This window comes from Branchiostoma lanceolatum, chromosome 10, assembly GCF_035083965.1.
Source record: "Branchiostoma lanceolatum isolate klBraLanc5 chromosome 10, klBraLanc5.hap2, whole genome shotgun sequence".
NCBI classification, from domain to species: Eukaryota; Metazoa; Chordata; class Leptocardii; order Amphioxiformes; family Branchiostomatidae; genus Branchiostoma; species Branchiostoma lanceolatum.
In genome coordinates this window covers 6,412,263-6,429,349 of record NC_089731.1, presented here as the reverse complement: position 1 = coordinate 6,429,349, position 17,087 = coordinate 6,412,263, and the positions used below count along the sequence as shown (strand labels likewise).

Here is a 17,087-nt window from a genome sequence, read left to right as displayed (position 1 = left end):
GTTTGACCTTGTGTGTGTTTGTCCTTGCAGAATGCCCTCCACACAAGTACGGGCAGAACTGTGAGCTGTCATGTGACTGTCATAACGGCGGGAGCTGCCATCATGAGACGGGGGTGTGCAGCTGTCCTGCAGGCTTTTTCGGCAGCAAGTGTGAAACACGTAGGTGATGTTTGGGTTGGTCAAAGAAAAATAAATACCCCTCCCAGCTGATTTATTACATATCTTACTGTCTTGCCTACCTCAAAACCTACTGCGTCAGCTCTATTGTCTTAATTCTGCCAAAAAAAGAAGTCAAACCAAATACGTTTGAATTTAGAGTCAACATTCAGTCTGGAGTAGACACGTCGACTATTGTTCTCCATTGTCCATCCACCTCTTTTCTTGCTATCATTGGCAAATAGCCTTCGGACAAGAATTTGAGTAACGTTGTAACAAGAATTTGTATCATCATTGACTAATACTGTCAGGCAATTGATATTGGATGACTGGCTGATCAAAAAGCTAATTTGTCCTCCTGTTCTGTTTCCAGCATGCCCTGTGGGCAGGTTTGGCGTAGGCTGCAGCTCTGAATGTGCGTGTGAGAATAACGGGCTGTGTGACCCCAGGAACGGCACCTGTAACTGTGCATTGGGCTGGACGGGCGACGTCTGTACTCAAGGTGGGAAACTTCTCTTGTCTTGCTGCTGATGTTCTGCTTTTGTGTGTCACCATGAATCGAATTCCCAAAGTTCATGGAAAATCTGTGCAACATGTAAGACATTAAGGCGAATCTTTGATGTGAAAATAAGTTTACATGTTTGTATTGTTTCAAGGTCAAAGAATTGCAGAAAAGCAAAAGAAATCTAATGTAATACTAATAAAGTATGTTCTTAGAAATCAGAAATGCCACTGTCTCTTGTATCTCGAAAATATACCTTATTCATTTTTTGTCTTTGATTATTCATTCCAGACACGTTTGTCAATGACTAACCAAAGGAAATGTAATTTTTACTGTGCCTTCATTCCTAGTTTCCATTTTCTGATAGAAGCTGCATTGGTATTATGGGGCCCCCAGAACAAGAGTTTAACCTTTTACATCCTATAATCCCTTTTCCTGCAGAGTGTTCGTTTGGCAGGTTCGGTTCCAACTGTGAGCTGGACTGTAACTGTCAGAACGGAGCTGGCTGTGACCGGTTCACAGGCTGCTGCAAGTGCACCCCAGGGTTCTTCGGACAGTTCTGTGAAATGAGTAAGTAACCATGCATGTGTACTGTAGCATTACACTCACTCACTCCCTCACTCACTCACTCACTCACTCACTCACTCACTCACTCACTCACTCACTCACTCACTCACTCACTCACTCACTCACTCACTCACTCTCACTCACTCACTCACTCACTCCGTCGAGCTCGCTTGAGGTCTCATGACCAGTTGTCGCCATAACACTGTCGCCCATCGCTGCAGGCAGTTACAAATGTTCTATACATTATACAAAATCAACTCTCAGTTCCATTGGGTACTCTAGACCCCCACATTGACAAAAATGGTGAATTTAAAGACAGCTCAACCGGTTTTAGTGTTGATGAAGCAAATTTTATTCTGTATTCCCTACACGCATAATCATGCAAACCCAGAAAACTTTCCTCTTGCCCTTTTCTACCAAAGGGATTGTGCTCCTACATTGCCTTTGGGGTATCTGATATTAGTTAGTAAATTACAAGCTAATGTACTCTCCCAACAGGTCATTTAGCACAGTACATGTAAACAACAATGAAGGGTAGGCAAGAGTTCAAGCTCAGTTTGCGTTGCTTGCATTGTAATTTTTCATCGATGTGAATGATACATGTGTTGTCTCATGCAGTGTAGTAACATGTTCTTGATAGAATATAGAAACTAATTGTTGTCATCCGTTCCAGGTTGTCCCGACGGTTTCTATGGTGAGAAGTGCCAGAAGCCCTGTAACTGTCTGAACGGCGCGACCTGTGACCCAACCTCCGGACAGTGTCTGTGTCCGGCTGGGTTCAGGGGAGACCTGTGTCAAGAAGGTCAGTTCAACTTATCCTGTCAAAGTCAATCCTAAATCTTTGTGTTTTTCCAGATTAATGTTTATACTGTGAATTCATAATAGAAGGGGAAAGGAGGTTTTTGCTGTGTTTTTTAGTATGATTTATATGGCCAATTTTATCTGTCAATTTTAGTCATTTGTAAGTCATAATTCTATAGTTACCTGAAGACATTTCTTCATGTGAAATAAATGTCTTTATTAGTTCAAAGTGACATTTTGTTATATGAACACACAAGCCTCTTCTTTTAACACATTTCTGTATTTCCCATCCAGGTTGCCCAGCAGGCTTGTTCGGTCCCAACTGTCTAAAATCCTGCGACTGTACGAGATCTGACACCACGTGCGACGCTGCCACCGGAAAATGTCATTGTCCACCGGGATACGGGGGAGAAAAGTGTGAAAGAGGTGAGTATTCAACAGAGTAGACCTGTTTCTGCACTCTCCTACAGTCAAACCTGGATACATTGTATTCACTGAAAAGACAGTCCCTTCTTATTCAGTGCTCTTTTTAGCAGATGCAGTGAACAGTTCACCATATTAGACTAATGTACAAGACTACTATGTCCAGTATTTTATGTATTTCTGTTTATACAGCTTCTGAATGACATTTTTTGTATTTTTTCAACATCTTCTGAATGGTATTCTATTGTCGTCTCCAGCCTGCTATGAGGGAGAGTACGGCCCAGACTGCATATACACATGTGACTGTGAACACAGCGCTCGATGTGACTCTGTCACCGGCACCTGTCTATGTGTCAATAGATGGTACGGCTCCAGCTGCACTATAGGTATGTCACATTTATATCATCTTGATTGTACTTTAAAGTCATTTATATTTGCAGGGACTTAATTCCACAGTGGAGTGGTGCCGTGTGTTAAGTTTGCAGTTGAAAGAATTCTGTAGTACATTGGAGATGCATATCTCCTGGTGAAGAGAGGTGAACTTCATCTTCATATGTCGGCAAAGAATTCTATTTATTTATATATATTTCCTTAGTCTCAGTTGCATGTAAAAGAACCGAACAAACTCATCATGCTTTGCCTCAGTTTACTCAACTTTACTTGCAGGTTACCCTCTGAAAAATTGTAAACCCTCCTGATGGGTAAACCTGGATTCAAACCCTGACCTTTCAATCCAGAAACAAGATATTTTGTAGATAGACAACTACATGCTACTGCAAACACATTGTTTGTTGCTTTGTCTAACTTTTATGCATATCTTGAAAACAGGAGGACCTTTGCGGTCAGGACATACTGTCATCAGGACGTTCTCTGCGTATTCACTGGAAAGGCAGGAGCTCGACTTTGGCGAAACGGGAAGATAATGTGGAGATGCGAATTCGACGGGAAAAAACAACAAAAATGATGTTCTTCGCTGGTATGCACTGCACAGAGCGCCTGAAGTACATGTTTGTGTTGAGTTGTTACATGGTAAAAATGTGATATATTATATCTATATATAATGTTATATTATGTAATGTGCAAAGCAAATGCAGATGTTGTCAAAGGAAATGAGAAAGACTTAAAAAGAAAGGTGGCAGGTAGATAGATAGTGTAGTGTCTTCTCAAGGTGTCTTATGTAAAATACTTGCTAGGAAGGTGGCACATCGGTAATGTAGAGTGGGTACCAAAGATAGGGTTTAAGCGTCCAAACAGTATATATACAAATCATGTCTAACCAATTGTTCCTTTTTAAATGAGCTTCCCTGAATATGTCAAGTCAGCACACAGAAGGTTCTGTGGTTTGGACCAAAAATGCTGTTATGTGGAAGGAACTTGTAGAATGCTATATAACGCTGACGAAAGTCTGTGGCTGAGAAAGATATAGTTCTTGAACGAATCGTATACATATACGTGTACAGTACTCACCCAGATATACATAGAGTCAGACTTAGGGTGGAAATCTCTTCATACAGCATAAAAGATTGAAAAAGCTAATAGCGTAGACACAAAGTTCATTTTATGAATGACGTTTTCTGGAAATCCGAATTCTGATGAGAGAATGCAGAGCAAATGAGAAAGGTTGCCTGGTTTTACCACTAATTTTTTAACATTTTTTGGCTTTTTCAACAATGTTACAAACACGTTAAAGGGCTCAAAACCAGCTTAACTTTTTTACACACTTCGTCATATTTCAGATTGACATAGGATTTCATCTATAATGTTCAGTTTGTGTGGCCGTAGGATGCTCAATGTAGGAAAGAAGTAACCACAACGAGCCATGTAAATCGAGGGGAACTTACTTTTTTATCCAAGTCACAGAATAGCAACATATGTTTTTCCTTTATGTAGCATGTTATGTTAGTATACATATCTCCTATATCAGTATTCTTATACCGAGGACAATTCCAAAGACACTAAAACTCAGGCAGAAAGAAATCTTACGATGTATTATTAAAATAGTTTCTTTACCTTGAGTGGATGCTGATTGTACGACTACACCATTTACATGGCTTGTCTGAACTATATTGTACAATGTCTAACATTATGTATACCCTTTTCGAAGACCATACAAATCCTCCTTGGAAAAGGTTATGTTTGTTTGTATGGAGACAGCGTTTATTTGTCATTGCCATAGCAACATGACTAAAATGCTGTCAACCGCAAAATAACAGATGAACGAAGATTGCGGAAACGGAGCATCATCTGTTTTTCCAGGGAGCTGTTTTGTTGTAAACATCTGTTTTCTTGTAAACAAGGAAGTGGAACAAGAGGCGATATTTATTCTCCATGTTACACCAGGGCACACATGGTGATGCAATCGTTACGTCATGAATATGTTATCCTCACATCAGGGCACAGAGTTATTCTATATGGACAAAGAGTGGACCCCACTCAATTTTTATCTATATTTCTGATGGTGCTGTTTTGTATTCTTCCTCATATAGATTTGGGTAACCCAAAAAATGTATGGTAACCTTATTGTGTATTTTAACCTTGGAAGTTAAATCTTACAGGCAAAACTCTGTAGGTTTTAGGTATGTTCTGAAGTTTTAAGAATGTTTTTAACTCTGTACCTTCTACAAAGAGACAATTTGTAGGTATCATTGATTTTTTAACCTTGAAGAATTTATGTTACACTTATATATTCAAACATGGTCCAACAGTTGCATTGTTTTGTCTTTCTGGAAAGTTACCCAAAGGGAAAGAATTTGTACATTTATTTGTCATTTTGTATAGAACTTCCTTGTATTCTTGTTATACTTAGACATGTAACCATACCTTATTGTACGATCATTTTGTTGTCTTTATGTATTATTTCTTGTAGTTAGAATCCTTTTGTTGGATTTTTGAGCTTTGCTAAATATCTTATTTGTATGAAGATGACACGCTATGCTAGCGCACTTGCTGCCTATGCTAATGAGGAATGACACATTTACTGGAGCTTATGCCAAAAATTGGTTCAAACAGGTTGGTTGGTTCTCAACCGCAGTACGCTGATTAGGAAGATAACTCAGTGATTGGCTCCTTCCTGACCAATCAGGAAGGCTACGGTCTTCTTTAACAGGTGTTATGTTGAATAATTGACCACTGAGTCTTACTGTAAAGACCACTTTATACAGTATGTACAAACAAGTAGGTTGAAACGGCCTCGTTGGTTAGCATTTATACATTACATCTCTTTTCACCATTTTGATTGTAGATATTTGGATCAACAATAAACGGTGCTTGGGCAGTAAACACTGCAAAATGCTGGCTTTACGTTCTTTTATGCTACCCTATGTCATTTTTGTCACAGTCTGCTTGAAAATTCTACATCGAAATCTTACGACGAATGTTGATTAATGTGACCGCTTTGGGCCCGGCCACGTACGTCGTACGATCGTCGTACAATCGCAAACTGAGGACATTCTAGGGATAAGGCTGTGCTAGATCCCCGTCACAGCCTGCTTGAAAATTCTACGATATCAAAATCGTACGACAACCTATGACTATGTCGAATGGTCACGAATGTGACCGCACCGTAAGCTGTCGAACATGGAAAGTTAAGTTCATTGGAAGTTTCTTTCGTGCAAACCGGAAAAACTTCAGTGAGCCGCCAGATAACACTTGTTTGATGGTATTGTGATGAAAGGTACTCCCGCAAAGCCCATAAGAGGATTTGTAGGGAATTAGAGCAGTAAAACAATAACTTTACTGCCTTGAAATAAAGCCTGATAAATCTATTTATTGAGGGATTATCACAAGCGGCTTATAAATTGCGTGTAATCCTGTCAACAGGAAGGATTTACCGTCTTTTATTGGGATTATTCTGTAACTGATTGTTGTAACTGTCCATTGTCTTTGAAAAGGTGAGCATCCTCTAAGAACCCAACTTCGGAAACTTGACAAGGAAACTCATAACTTCGTCGGAGTTCGTCCACTTTTACAAGGAAGAATCAATGTTTTTACTCATGAAAAATAGCATACCTCGCTTAGGCAATTAACTACTGATACTTGTCGAGTGTACTTTATTCATAATGTTAGTTTTTTTTTTCCTAAAGTCACTGGCTTTTTATAAGCGTACTAAGTATATCGTGAATTACGACGAAGGAATTTCTACTTTGTATGTTATCACGGATAGCCACCTTGTGCTGAACCCTGTTGAACTTACTATACAGACCCTGTACGGTAGTCGTCAGTAAGTGCATTTTGTGACGACCGCAAAACTTATCTCTTCTTTTAACTTCCAGGGTTCGATTTGTCGAATAATGTGTCATCACGTATCTTAACACCTTTTTGAGCCTTTCGCTCTTTTCCCATTCCCTGAAAAGACCATCTTTTCCCATTCCCTGAAGAGACCAAAATTGTGCAATTTCATATTATTATTTTGTTATTTTCTTCCTAGTGCACGATAGTAGCACTGCAGATTAGGCTCTGAAAGGGTTTGCAATTCCGTCTTCAAAATTGTACCACTAGAATTTGTAGACACAAGTCCAATTACCTTAACGTGTTAACACTTCTAGAACCTCAGGTACTGTACAGAATTGCTGTTTTTTTCGTTTTTGGGTCAAATATCACGATATTCTCCTTACCGTAAGGTCAAGTCACAAAGGAGTTGGATGGAAAGGCTTGACATTTCATCACCATTTTAATAGCATCTGTAGTAGACTATTACATAAATGTCTTAAAAGAGGCAAAAACAAGAATGGTGTAAGAGGGTATACAAAGACGACACAATTCAATTCATGACTAATGGTCTGGATCAATCAAAGAAATCTATTGATGTTGGCATTTTATCTATTTTGTACAACACGTTAAGCCATTGGCATATTTGGGACCAAAATACCTTTGTCACAGTATTTGTTTCAAGTGATGATAACAAAATACATAACAACGTTTCTAACGTGTACGTACATGCGACGTCGTGTTGGTTACTTCGATTATATCCTGTATATTTCTCACAAAGTCTACATACACTTGAGGCACATTAGAGGTATAGACTACAGTACCTATCATTAACCACATAGGCCATTTAAGACATTTGTTTTAAATCTTTAAACAGATGTTGCAAGTCTCGTTACCACTTTGTTTACGTGTATCGTTGTCTTTATACGTTATAATAGATAGTTGTATGGAAATATTGAGGAATAAGAAGAAACGTAAAGCATGACCCGCAACATCTGCTTGGAGATTAACACGAGTTTTTATTGGTTCATCCACCGTTTGTTAAGAAGTATAGTGCAAACGGTGTGTCCAGAATTCCGGCTCAAGACCAGGAAGTCTATAGTATACGTCTTGGACGTTTGAAATGCAATGATATCTTGTCCTGTTTATGTATCTAGGAATATCTCTGTACAGGTGTCATCTGTGGTCAAAGAAGGTGAAGAAGAGTCAAGACGTTGTCCTTGCCATGTCAAGATTTCTTAAAGACGATTGACAGGCATCCTTGCTGAAAGTCTAAGTCTCTATTTCACAGCAAGTTCGGGTTATCATCGGTTGAGATACAGCCAGTAGACGAGGTTGAATATGAGGAAGGCGACAGGGAAGAAGACTTTACAGAAGTCGTCGATTTTGTTGTTGCTCTCCTCAGGGTTGTACGGCGGGCTGGGAGGCAGCGGCGGCGCGGGTTCAGGGCAAGTCGGCTGGATGTTGATGACAGTGGAGAGGCAGGGAGGAGTTATGGAGTCCAGTTTATCTTTGTGTAAAGGGCTGCTGTTCTGGAGCTGCATCTCGTACTGAGGTGCGCTGTTGTTAGTGTCCGTGATTTTGCTGGGCGTTGCGAGTTGGGCTTGAGCCAGCTTCGCGGCCTTGCGCGCTGCGCGCATCTCCCGCCTGGTGGCGTGGTTGACCACGGCGTACTCCAGCAGCGCGGCGAACACGAACGCCTGGCAGGCCGCCATCCAGATGTCCATGTTAGTGATGTAAGAAACCCTGGAGCAGACATAATGTTACAATGTTGGAGGGAAATTGAATCGATGTTGATCCACTTAACACATTGGTTGATGCGCAAGATAACAGATACCCAAGCAACTGGAGAAGTTTTGCCAGTAACTTGCTTGAGTAACTGTACATGTTATCTTGCGTCACATTTCCAAGCCGGGGCCCGGCCGGGCTGTTTGAGAAAACAAAGAATAAAAGACGCATATCAAGGATATACATAACGTACGGTAAGGAATAATTTTTCAAAAGTTTTGTGTGTTTTGTTGTCTTTTATGTCATAGTTTTCGTTCCCACAAGCTGCCCGGCCGGGCCCCGGGTTGGAAATGTGACCCTAGCATTACTACCTGGACGTAGAACCTTCATCGACGTGCATTGGTTGATGTTATTTTGTATCATCTGGTTTCTACCGGTTTCACACTATTGGACGTTCCTCGTAACTTTTGTAGATATATAATTGTCTAGGATGCAACGTTTGTTGACATATTTTAAGTGTTGTTGAAATACAGCAATAAAGAAATGCTGGTGTGTGGTACTTTGTCAATCGATTCCAGTCAACGATTTTGTGTTCAATGTAACTTGTAAGACAGAAGTTTAATGTTTTAATGCTTAATCTTTATACATGCAACACATTGAGATATTTAGCCAATACATTGAGACCTGTAGCAAATACCATTGAATAATTATATGTATAGAAATGATTTTACACTCTCGTTTTGAGCAATGTTTTAAACTGTGGAGTCAGCTCTCTCACCGTGGCATGTGCGCACGCGCGGAGTTGCTGTGCGTGGTGAGCGTCAGGACAGTGGTGATGGCGAGGGCGACTCGCGCAGGCGCAGACGTGCTGTGGATCCAGAAGGAGATCCAGGAAATGATGACGATAAGGATGCTGGGAAGGTAGATCTGGATCAGGAAGTAGCCGATCCGCCTCTCTAAAATAAACTCTCCCTTGATACAGGGGAACGCACCTGGATAGGAATAAAGTAATGAATGGATTGATTTAATGAATGAATGAATGAATGACAGAGTCAGTGAAGGCATTAAGTAAAAGCGAATAGATATCTTACCATTGAATTGTACTGATTATGGTTCATACAGCGATGCAGTCTTTAATTGTCAAATGCTCCAAAACATGCATTACTATACTAGGCACTGGATCAATGCATTATGCCGACAAAAGCCTTCAGTCAACAAAATCATAGATAAACAGCATTGTCTCGATATTGGTCTTTCTTCCTCTACGGAAATCGTAAGGACCGTAAATTTTGGCATATACATGTACATGATGTGTAAGAAAACGAAAAGAACCTGTGGTGTATCCCGCCGTGCACCCCATCAGTCCGTTGACGCGCAGCTCGTAGTCAGGCAGCTTCACCTCTTCCGAGATCTCCAGCGCCTTGTCGTTCTGCCACTCTAACGTCATGTCGTCTGTAGTGTAACTGTCTGAGGGGCAACATAACAACCTTGAACCTGTTACTGTAGTCATGTGGCAGAGATCTCCATTATGTTGCTTTTAAACGTCGCAATACATGTTGGCAACGAGTACATTGGCCGGACAGTATGATTTTTGAGTATATTTGAGAGTATGCAATGTCCTGTTTACTTACAGCTCTCTATGTGGATTCTGCAGAGCTGCTTGTCGGTTGGGAAGTTGCCGAGATGCATGTAGCAGGACAGGGTCAAGGTCAACCTGAAACGAGTAACAGGACAGAGTAAATGACCTAACTTCCTGTCAGCATACCTGGTGTGCCTACTGCGCATGCGGAAACCAGTGAGCGCTGGTCCATTATATGCATTCTGACCTCAAATTCTACCTCCACTTCTAGTAAGTCTACGGTTACGCAATTTTTCCATTCACACAAACAGACACATCAAAAACAAGCCAAGCGTCATGTTGCGCCGTGGAAACACTATGACCTCGAGCCCAACCCTGCAGCCTTTCTGCGACCTTTCTGCCAGCTGTGACCTACCATCCTGTTAGTGTCCCGACGTGCCTAGCTATAGAATTCAAATGCCAATTGCGGAAGTGTGGACACACTCCAACATTACAAACTACAAAACCTCATGAGTTTCCCGGAGGTAATTAAACCTCCGCACACGGTGGTAATAACGTCGTACAAGGCATTAAAATACTCAACTTACTTCATGACCTTTACTACCATATTAAGCTATTATCACATTTACGGTTACGATTATGATGTACTTGTGCCGCATCAATGCATTTTTATTTCCATGTTCCTCAAGATAAGTATCATTATGACATTATTAGATCCGACAGACTGATTACATTACTACTGTTATCATCTTTTATTATTACATTTATTTCATCATTGGCTGGATTAATGCCTATAGCTAATTGCAATCTAATAACGGATAACCTAATATGGGATGAAGTTGCATGAGGCGGTTTACCGCCATGCACTGCAGTAACAAAAGGAACAAAGGAACTGCAAGAGTTACAGGAAACGAATCTGAAGATGGGCTAATTGAATGTTAACAAAAAGTGGTAAAGCATATGTACTAAATGAAAGCAATAAAATTTGAAGTTAATGTATAATCATACAGTATTTGTTGACCTATTAGGTCCGTTTTGCTATGTGTTTATTTTCTCATTAGTATCGGGATAATAAAGAACTTATAAAGGTTATAATTTATTGTTATGACTATCTAATCGTACATACATAATTTTCTTAGCTAGTAATTTCGAAAGCTATCATGAAGAAGACCTTTATTGTACGACAATCGTATACGGTGCAATGTATGTTATTTCAAACATAACCTATTTCGGGAAACTGCAGGGGTGGGGATTCTCTCGACAGGCTGACTACGCTTTGTGTTAGATTCAGGCGCCAATTACACATATAATTTCGAAAAATGCACCATTCATATTACAGTTGCCGGCTACGAATCGTGTAGGATTAAAACGGCTGATTACACTCTACGGAAAATTTGGGAGATGGAAGAACCCCCCTCCCCCTTCAGTAACGTAACACGGACATAATTTGTTGAATTCACCTTCCACCTCCATTAGCTTCAAAGGTTAATTGGAGAAGATGTAGACATCTTAAAAGCACTTCATCGTGTTAAGATTAATGTGTGAACTTTGTACTAGGCAGGCAATACTTTCACAAGTGGACTAAGGTCTAAGCCTTAACATGTTGTAGATATACATTCAAGAAAAAAATGATATTTCAGTCGTTAGATATCAACATTCTCGTTTGCAGTGCTGGTTGCAAGTTAAGCAGTTTCATTGAAACAGCTAGATACAAGGAACTAAACACAAAAAAAACGTTTAGAAACGTGATTTGGGTTGGTCATATATCTACGTCGTTACTTCAAAGGGGGTAGCATTGCAAAGGTTAATGGATATGATTGCCAATGATATACAATGCACAATGCAATCAATAAAGTTTATAACCCCGCAGATATTACAAATGAACATAGATATGGAAGTAAAATCCGAAGGAATTTCCCCCCATTTCTTTGAAATTTACATATCAAGAGCTATGGTTAAAACGGTTCAACTGAATATGTTGAAATATTGGCAAGACCCTCTTCATCTAATGCATCATAAACACATGAACTGTTAGGTCCTACTGCAGCAAGCTGCAGCTACATACATAATGCACAGGACGCCAACATTATAACCCCGTCAGGATATAAACTCAGCAATAACTGACACGGGGTCACAACAAGGACAATAGATCTCTACAGAAGCCCCGTCAGTTGTAAGTGGGTCCGACATGAGGTATGGGATCTGCTCGGTAAGCCGCGCGTCTTCAACATCGATCAGAACGAGGAGCGGGTCAGTCCGGGTTAAAGGTCAGTCACTCATCGGGCATTCACCCCAGTTTTTAGGACAGGCACGAGCCGATGGAGTAGTTATGATATTCACAACTTTGATTCTTTCACTGAGAGCATTTTCTCTCATCATTTATATCGGCGAGGCAGGCAGGTGCTGGCCGCCATGTTGGTGTCCTTGATTTGCATTCCAGTGGATCGTAGCTCAAGAGTACATAGCGTTTTTATGTTCCATCAGCAGGTTTTGAAATGTTTTTTTTCCCTCTTCTTTGAGCTGTAGAAATTTGGTAGCGGCTGCTAGAGAGGGTCAGACGATGTTTTAATGTCTGAAAACGCCACCACTGAAATGCAAACAGGGATAACAACATGGCAGTGGACACAGTGATGACGTCATGGGAAAAACAAGGAATGGGCAGAACCAGTGCTAGCATGCTATATAAGAATTCAAAAAATCAATATCTTGGTTGGTAAGTAGGAGTTACGCCATCGATCGAAGATAATGTACCTACTTTGTACCCTATGTCTGTTATTTTTGTGTTGCAATATCGTTTTCAACACTTTGGCATTTTGAATTGAAACCATTGAAAATGTGGACACTGATGTTTTCAACTGAACCCAAAAGAAGAAGAAAATGCTTCTGTGAGAAGACTTTTATATTTGCTTTCATAGACACACAATCCGGTAACTTTTGAAATAACAGGAGAACGCCTGGCAAACAAATTGAAATAGACTTCTATAGACTGACAATCGATCAGATCTGACCTCTAGACAATAACAAATGATGTGTTCTGATACAAATAGTAATGACAGTGTAGACATTGATGTATTTGTGAATCGCCAGAGAAGTACACTTGCTTCAAATTGCTAATATTAGAAATACCGAATATTCGTTTTACCAAGTACAAAATGTATTGATTTAGCAAGATACGTTTACACTTGCCAAACTCATAGACAAACCTTCGCCTTACGTTACGGGTAATGAAAAAACTCTCTCCCTCCCACACGTTTAATCACCTTTGACTAATACGCGATAAGAGCTGACCGTTGTGCAATAACAGACAATGTTTACTGATGCTGGTAGTGATGACAGCGGAAACAGTGATGTATTGAGGAGACTTCTGCCTCAATAATGACTCACGCCCCTGGTTAACCCTGCGTAGCTCGATACTTTAGCTACTTTTGTTGTCTTGGTCACTTAGGCTGTCCATTGAACTATCGACAAAATGATTTGAATGCCGTTTGATTTTTTTCCCCATGCAAGAAAGGACAAGAATTCAGGAAACGTCTGCAATTGAAGTACATGCGTTTTGACGTTGAGATTGCAATATGGCAGAATCGCCGATTCTATCGATAGGGATCCCGATCGCAGTCTGCGCTTTTTTCTGTAAAATCATTCGCTTAAAGGACAGTCTTAAAGGGCAGAACTTCTCAACTTCGATTCATGTTACCTTGGATCATTGTATTGACTTGAAGCTCAGGATTTATAAACGGGATACCACTCTTATTAACATATTCCTATATCCGACGACTCTGATCGCGATCTCTACCTGTAGAATCGGCTATTCTGCCACATCGCAATCTCTATCCTGACCCTGACATACATATTGTGCTGACATATATAAGTGGCATTGACAACGTGAGAATTTATTCCATTCATTTAAATTCTGTCTTGCTGTCAGCGAAAGAGCGAAAGCACAAGGAACATCCATCAAAAACAGTTTTTTTGTGCTGCTGTAATATCGACCTTTAGCGGTAAGACAGTTGTATCTGAGTGATGTATGTGGCACTTCCCCGTATCAAGTCTCTTCTACAGTCAACCGGTAACGACGGGGCTGACCTTTTACATCCATCCACTCTATTTTACATTTATGAATGTCGGACGGCTTTCCTCATGCAATAAATATGCCCGCAGCATGCTTGATGGTTATTTAGTGTGCCGTAAGCTAGTTTTAAAGGTCGGATGTTGTATGACGCAATTGATGTCCATTGGGAGTGGTGCTAAGCGTAGTGGGACACAGTAAACCTGATATCATACCTCCGTCAAATATGTTGAGTTTCTCGTATTTGTTGTTTAAGTTTCATTCTATTTCATTAATTATGCAAATAAGGTTATGATGTATACAGTCTGTGTCCATTGACCACTTTCTGTCACTCTAATATATAATATATAGCTGTGGAGACTCAGCAGACAGACAGACCAAAAACAATACCTCCACGTAGTGGTATCTCTCATTGACCTGATGACCTGGAATGTCTGTCATGTCTGATAATCGACTAGGTCTACCGAGGACATTATATAGATTGTACATTCTATATAATGTCCTTGGTTCTACCACCTCTGAACTCTACTTCCTGGCAGCCCTACCTTGTACTGTACAGGACGTTGCCGTTGGGATAGATCCGTATGTATCTGTTGTCAGTAGTGATGGTGTGGAACCGACCGTCCTTCTCGTTGACGAAGAAGAGGTCAGGAACCCACATCTTGACCTTGATGTTGGAGTCCAAGTTGATGGTTTTGTTCAAGTCCGAGTAGCTCAACCGGGGATCGTTCCATCTTTGCCGGAAGTAGATCAGTACCGTGTAGTCCTGCGGAGATACATGATTTGATTGATGGTTTGTTTGCTTGTCTTTTTTGCTTGGGTTGATTTGTCCACCTAATCGTTAAGTTCTCTTTTGTTTTATTACAGGGGGGCTGGAAAAAAACACAGACACACGCACACACACACGCACACACGAGCGCACACACGAGCGCGCACACGCACACACACACACACACACACACACACACACACACACACACACACACACACACACACACACACACACACACACACACGAACGCACGCTCGCACGCTCGCCTGACACAGAGAAAAAGACTTTCAACTGTAGTGAAAGTTCATCTGTGTTGGTAAATGAATAAAGAATGAACTCAACACAACCAACACTTGGAGGAATTGAGACTTGCCCAATTGTGTTGTTTCTATAAAGTCTTTCTTCATAGACCTTGAACTACTTCCAAAGTTTATCTATTCTATGGCTTTGCAGATTGAAATACACAGATCACTCCCATTGTAAATTTGCTCCACCACGAGTGAGTACTTGCTTCCTTGATGAAGAGTAAACGTTAGAGTTACGACCTATAGAAAATTTCATTTCATAGTTTGTTTCCATGTTCTGATTTCTGATAGAGTTAATCGCAGCTGCCCTCCCTTGAGTAGTCTCGTAATTTCATATAATTGACACAAAGTGCCACAGTACATCAATCAAACGCTCATAAGCGCCAATCTTTGCTTGACACGACGCAAATCAAAGTTTCATAAATGCAATAAACATTGCAGTCGAAAGGGCAAATCTACATGTGAATACCTCTTTATGAACGGTACGAAATACCTTGGGAATGAAACACCTTCAGACGACCTATCATCAGTTTTTATTGTTACATTTTACACCTTAAAGACTTAAGTAAAACTGACAACCCTGCAAATCTTACGAATCTCAGAATAATACAGTGCATTCATGACAAAAGATACCAATTTTGCATGTAGTCTCAAAGTATATTATTTTCAATGTATTCAATTAAGTTTGTTAACATGTAATAAATGTTAAAGTGTAGAAGTTAGTAGTTCATGAAGCAACGGTGGCTTGAAATGACGGCTAAATGTTACACCTAAACTGCTGTCGCAAAAGAGCAACCCTACATTTTCCTTCAAATAGATCAGAACAAGGCGCATTCGAATTCTAGGTGAGAGTTGTCTGTAGAAAAATATTGTACCTCCAAGGTATTTCACATCACAAGTATAAAGTTTAATGGGTGTAAAGGACATTTCCGTGGAAATGGCAAGTCTCTATATAAACATGGCTCACCGTAACATATAAGTTTATAAGATAGGTGGGGAATAAAACATGACGCGGTTGACATATTCAACGTGATGGCTCTCTCACACCTAAAAGCTCTTACCTGAAGGACGGCTCCATAAAAGTTTTCCAGGTCAAAGAATACAGTACATTCTAGGTGAGAGTTCTCTGGGGCATGTAATACTCCATGTGGACAGTTTGGATGTGAAGGACATTGACGTGTACATAGTACGTGAATCAATTCCTTAAGTAAAAAGACGACTCCTAGAATGTATAACAGATCATTGAAAATACAGTACATTTTTGTGGAGAGTTACCAATGGCAAGACTCTATTAGATAAGTGAAGGCTGAAAGTTTCATCATTATTTCAAGTTCGAAAGTTACTCATAAGCACAAACTTTCCGTTTGATATATGTCACCGACGCTGAACTGTATAATTCATTTCAATAATAAGTATAAGGGCGATGCCATACACTAATTGTCAGATCACTAAGGATACAGTACATGTAGGATAAGATATGGCAATATTTGAATTTCATAATGTTTTTATTTCATTTTTCATATCTCAAGATTCTTCAGCCCGTGTAGTTTTATATTTATGACATCACTTACCATTTTCTTTTCCTCCACGGAGTCGAACCCGCTGACAAAGACGTTGCAGTTGACATCGACTGGTTTTCCTGCGAACGAACAGATTAGACCTGGTAATAAGAACTGTGCGCTCATGCATACATTAATCCAACCATAAACGAAGTAAAATACCATGTATATAATTATTAATCCACACATAAACGAAATCAAATACCACCCTGTCTGCATCGATAAAAGTTTTATATGTGTAAGGCGAGTGTTCGTCGACAGGAGCGCGTCTTGTAATAATTAGATTAGTGTTTGCATGAATAGTTTATGAGAATCGAGCAGTTGATTGCCTCAGTGATTTTTACGATAAGTCAGTCATTAGCGGCAGTACTTAATCGATTTGTGTGGATTTGTCTTTGGGAATGATATTACACGGTATTAGTT

At 40.1% G+C, this 17,087-nt stretch overlaps 2 protein-coding genes across 7 annotated transcripts in view; one reads left to right on the top strand and one right to left on the bottom strand.

Moving 5' to 3' along the window:
- The window catches only part of LOC136443933 (multiple epidermal growth factor-like domains protein 6), a 107,395-nt gene extending 101,657 nt beyond the window's left edge, over positions 1-5,738 (top strand). For all 6 annotated transcript variants that reach the window (XM_066441308.1, XM_066441309.1, XM_066441311.1 and 3 more), the window contains 7 exons: positions 31-159; positions 530-658; positions 1,100-1,228; positions 1,899-2,027; positions 2,321-2,452; positions 2,707-2,835; positions 3,278-5,738. In XM_066441308.1, coding sequence (XP_066297405.1) covers positions 31-159; positions 530-658; positions 1,100-1,228; positions 1,899-2,027; positions 2,321-2,452; positions 2,707-2,835; positions 3,278-3,372 — 872 coding nt within the window. In that variant the 3' untranslated portion in view covers positions 3,373-5,738. The remainder of the gene's footprint in view (positions 1-30; positions 160-529; positions 659-1,099; positions 1,229-1,898; positions 2,028-2,320; positions 2,453-2,706; positions 2,836-3,277) is intronic.
- A 1,361-nt stretch (positions 5,739-7,099) lies between these two features.
- On the bottom strand, positions 7,100-16,805 carry LOC136443743 (glycine receptor subunit alpha-3-like). Its single transcript, XM_066441102.1, has 6 exons — positions 16,677-16,805; positions 14,574-14,794; positions 10,015-10,097; positions 9,716-9,850; positions 9,162-9,375; positions 7,100-8,401 (listed from the first exon to the last, which is right to left on the bottom strand). The coding sequence occupies exons 1-6, from the start codon at positions 16,788-16,790 to the stop codon at positions 7,960-7,962; spliced, it is 1,209 nt and encodes a 402-aa protein (XP_066297199.1). The 5' UTR covers positions 16,791-16,805; the 3' UTR covers positions 7,100-7,959.
- Positions 16,806-17,087: the final 282 nt, after the last annotated feature.

Excerpts from the sequence above, each read along its gene's own strand:
- LOC136443743 (XM_066441102.1), bottom strand. The coding sequence starts at position 16,790 with ATGAGCGCACAGTTCTTATTACCAGGTCTAATCTGTTCGTTCGCAGGA. Across the intron at positions 14,795-16,676 it reads CCGTGGAGGAAAAGAAAATG|GACTACACGGTACTGATCTA; the intron begins GTAAGTGATGTC and ends GTATCTCCGCAG. Across the intron at positions 10,098-14,573 it reads AACGTCCTGTACAGTACAAG|GTTGACCTTGACCCTGTCCT; the intron begins GTAGGGCTGCCA and ends TACTCGTTTCAG.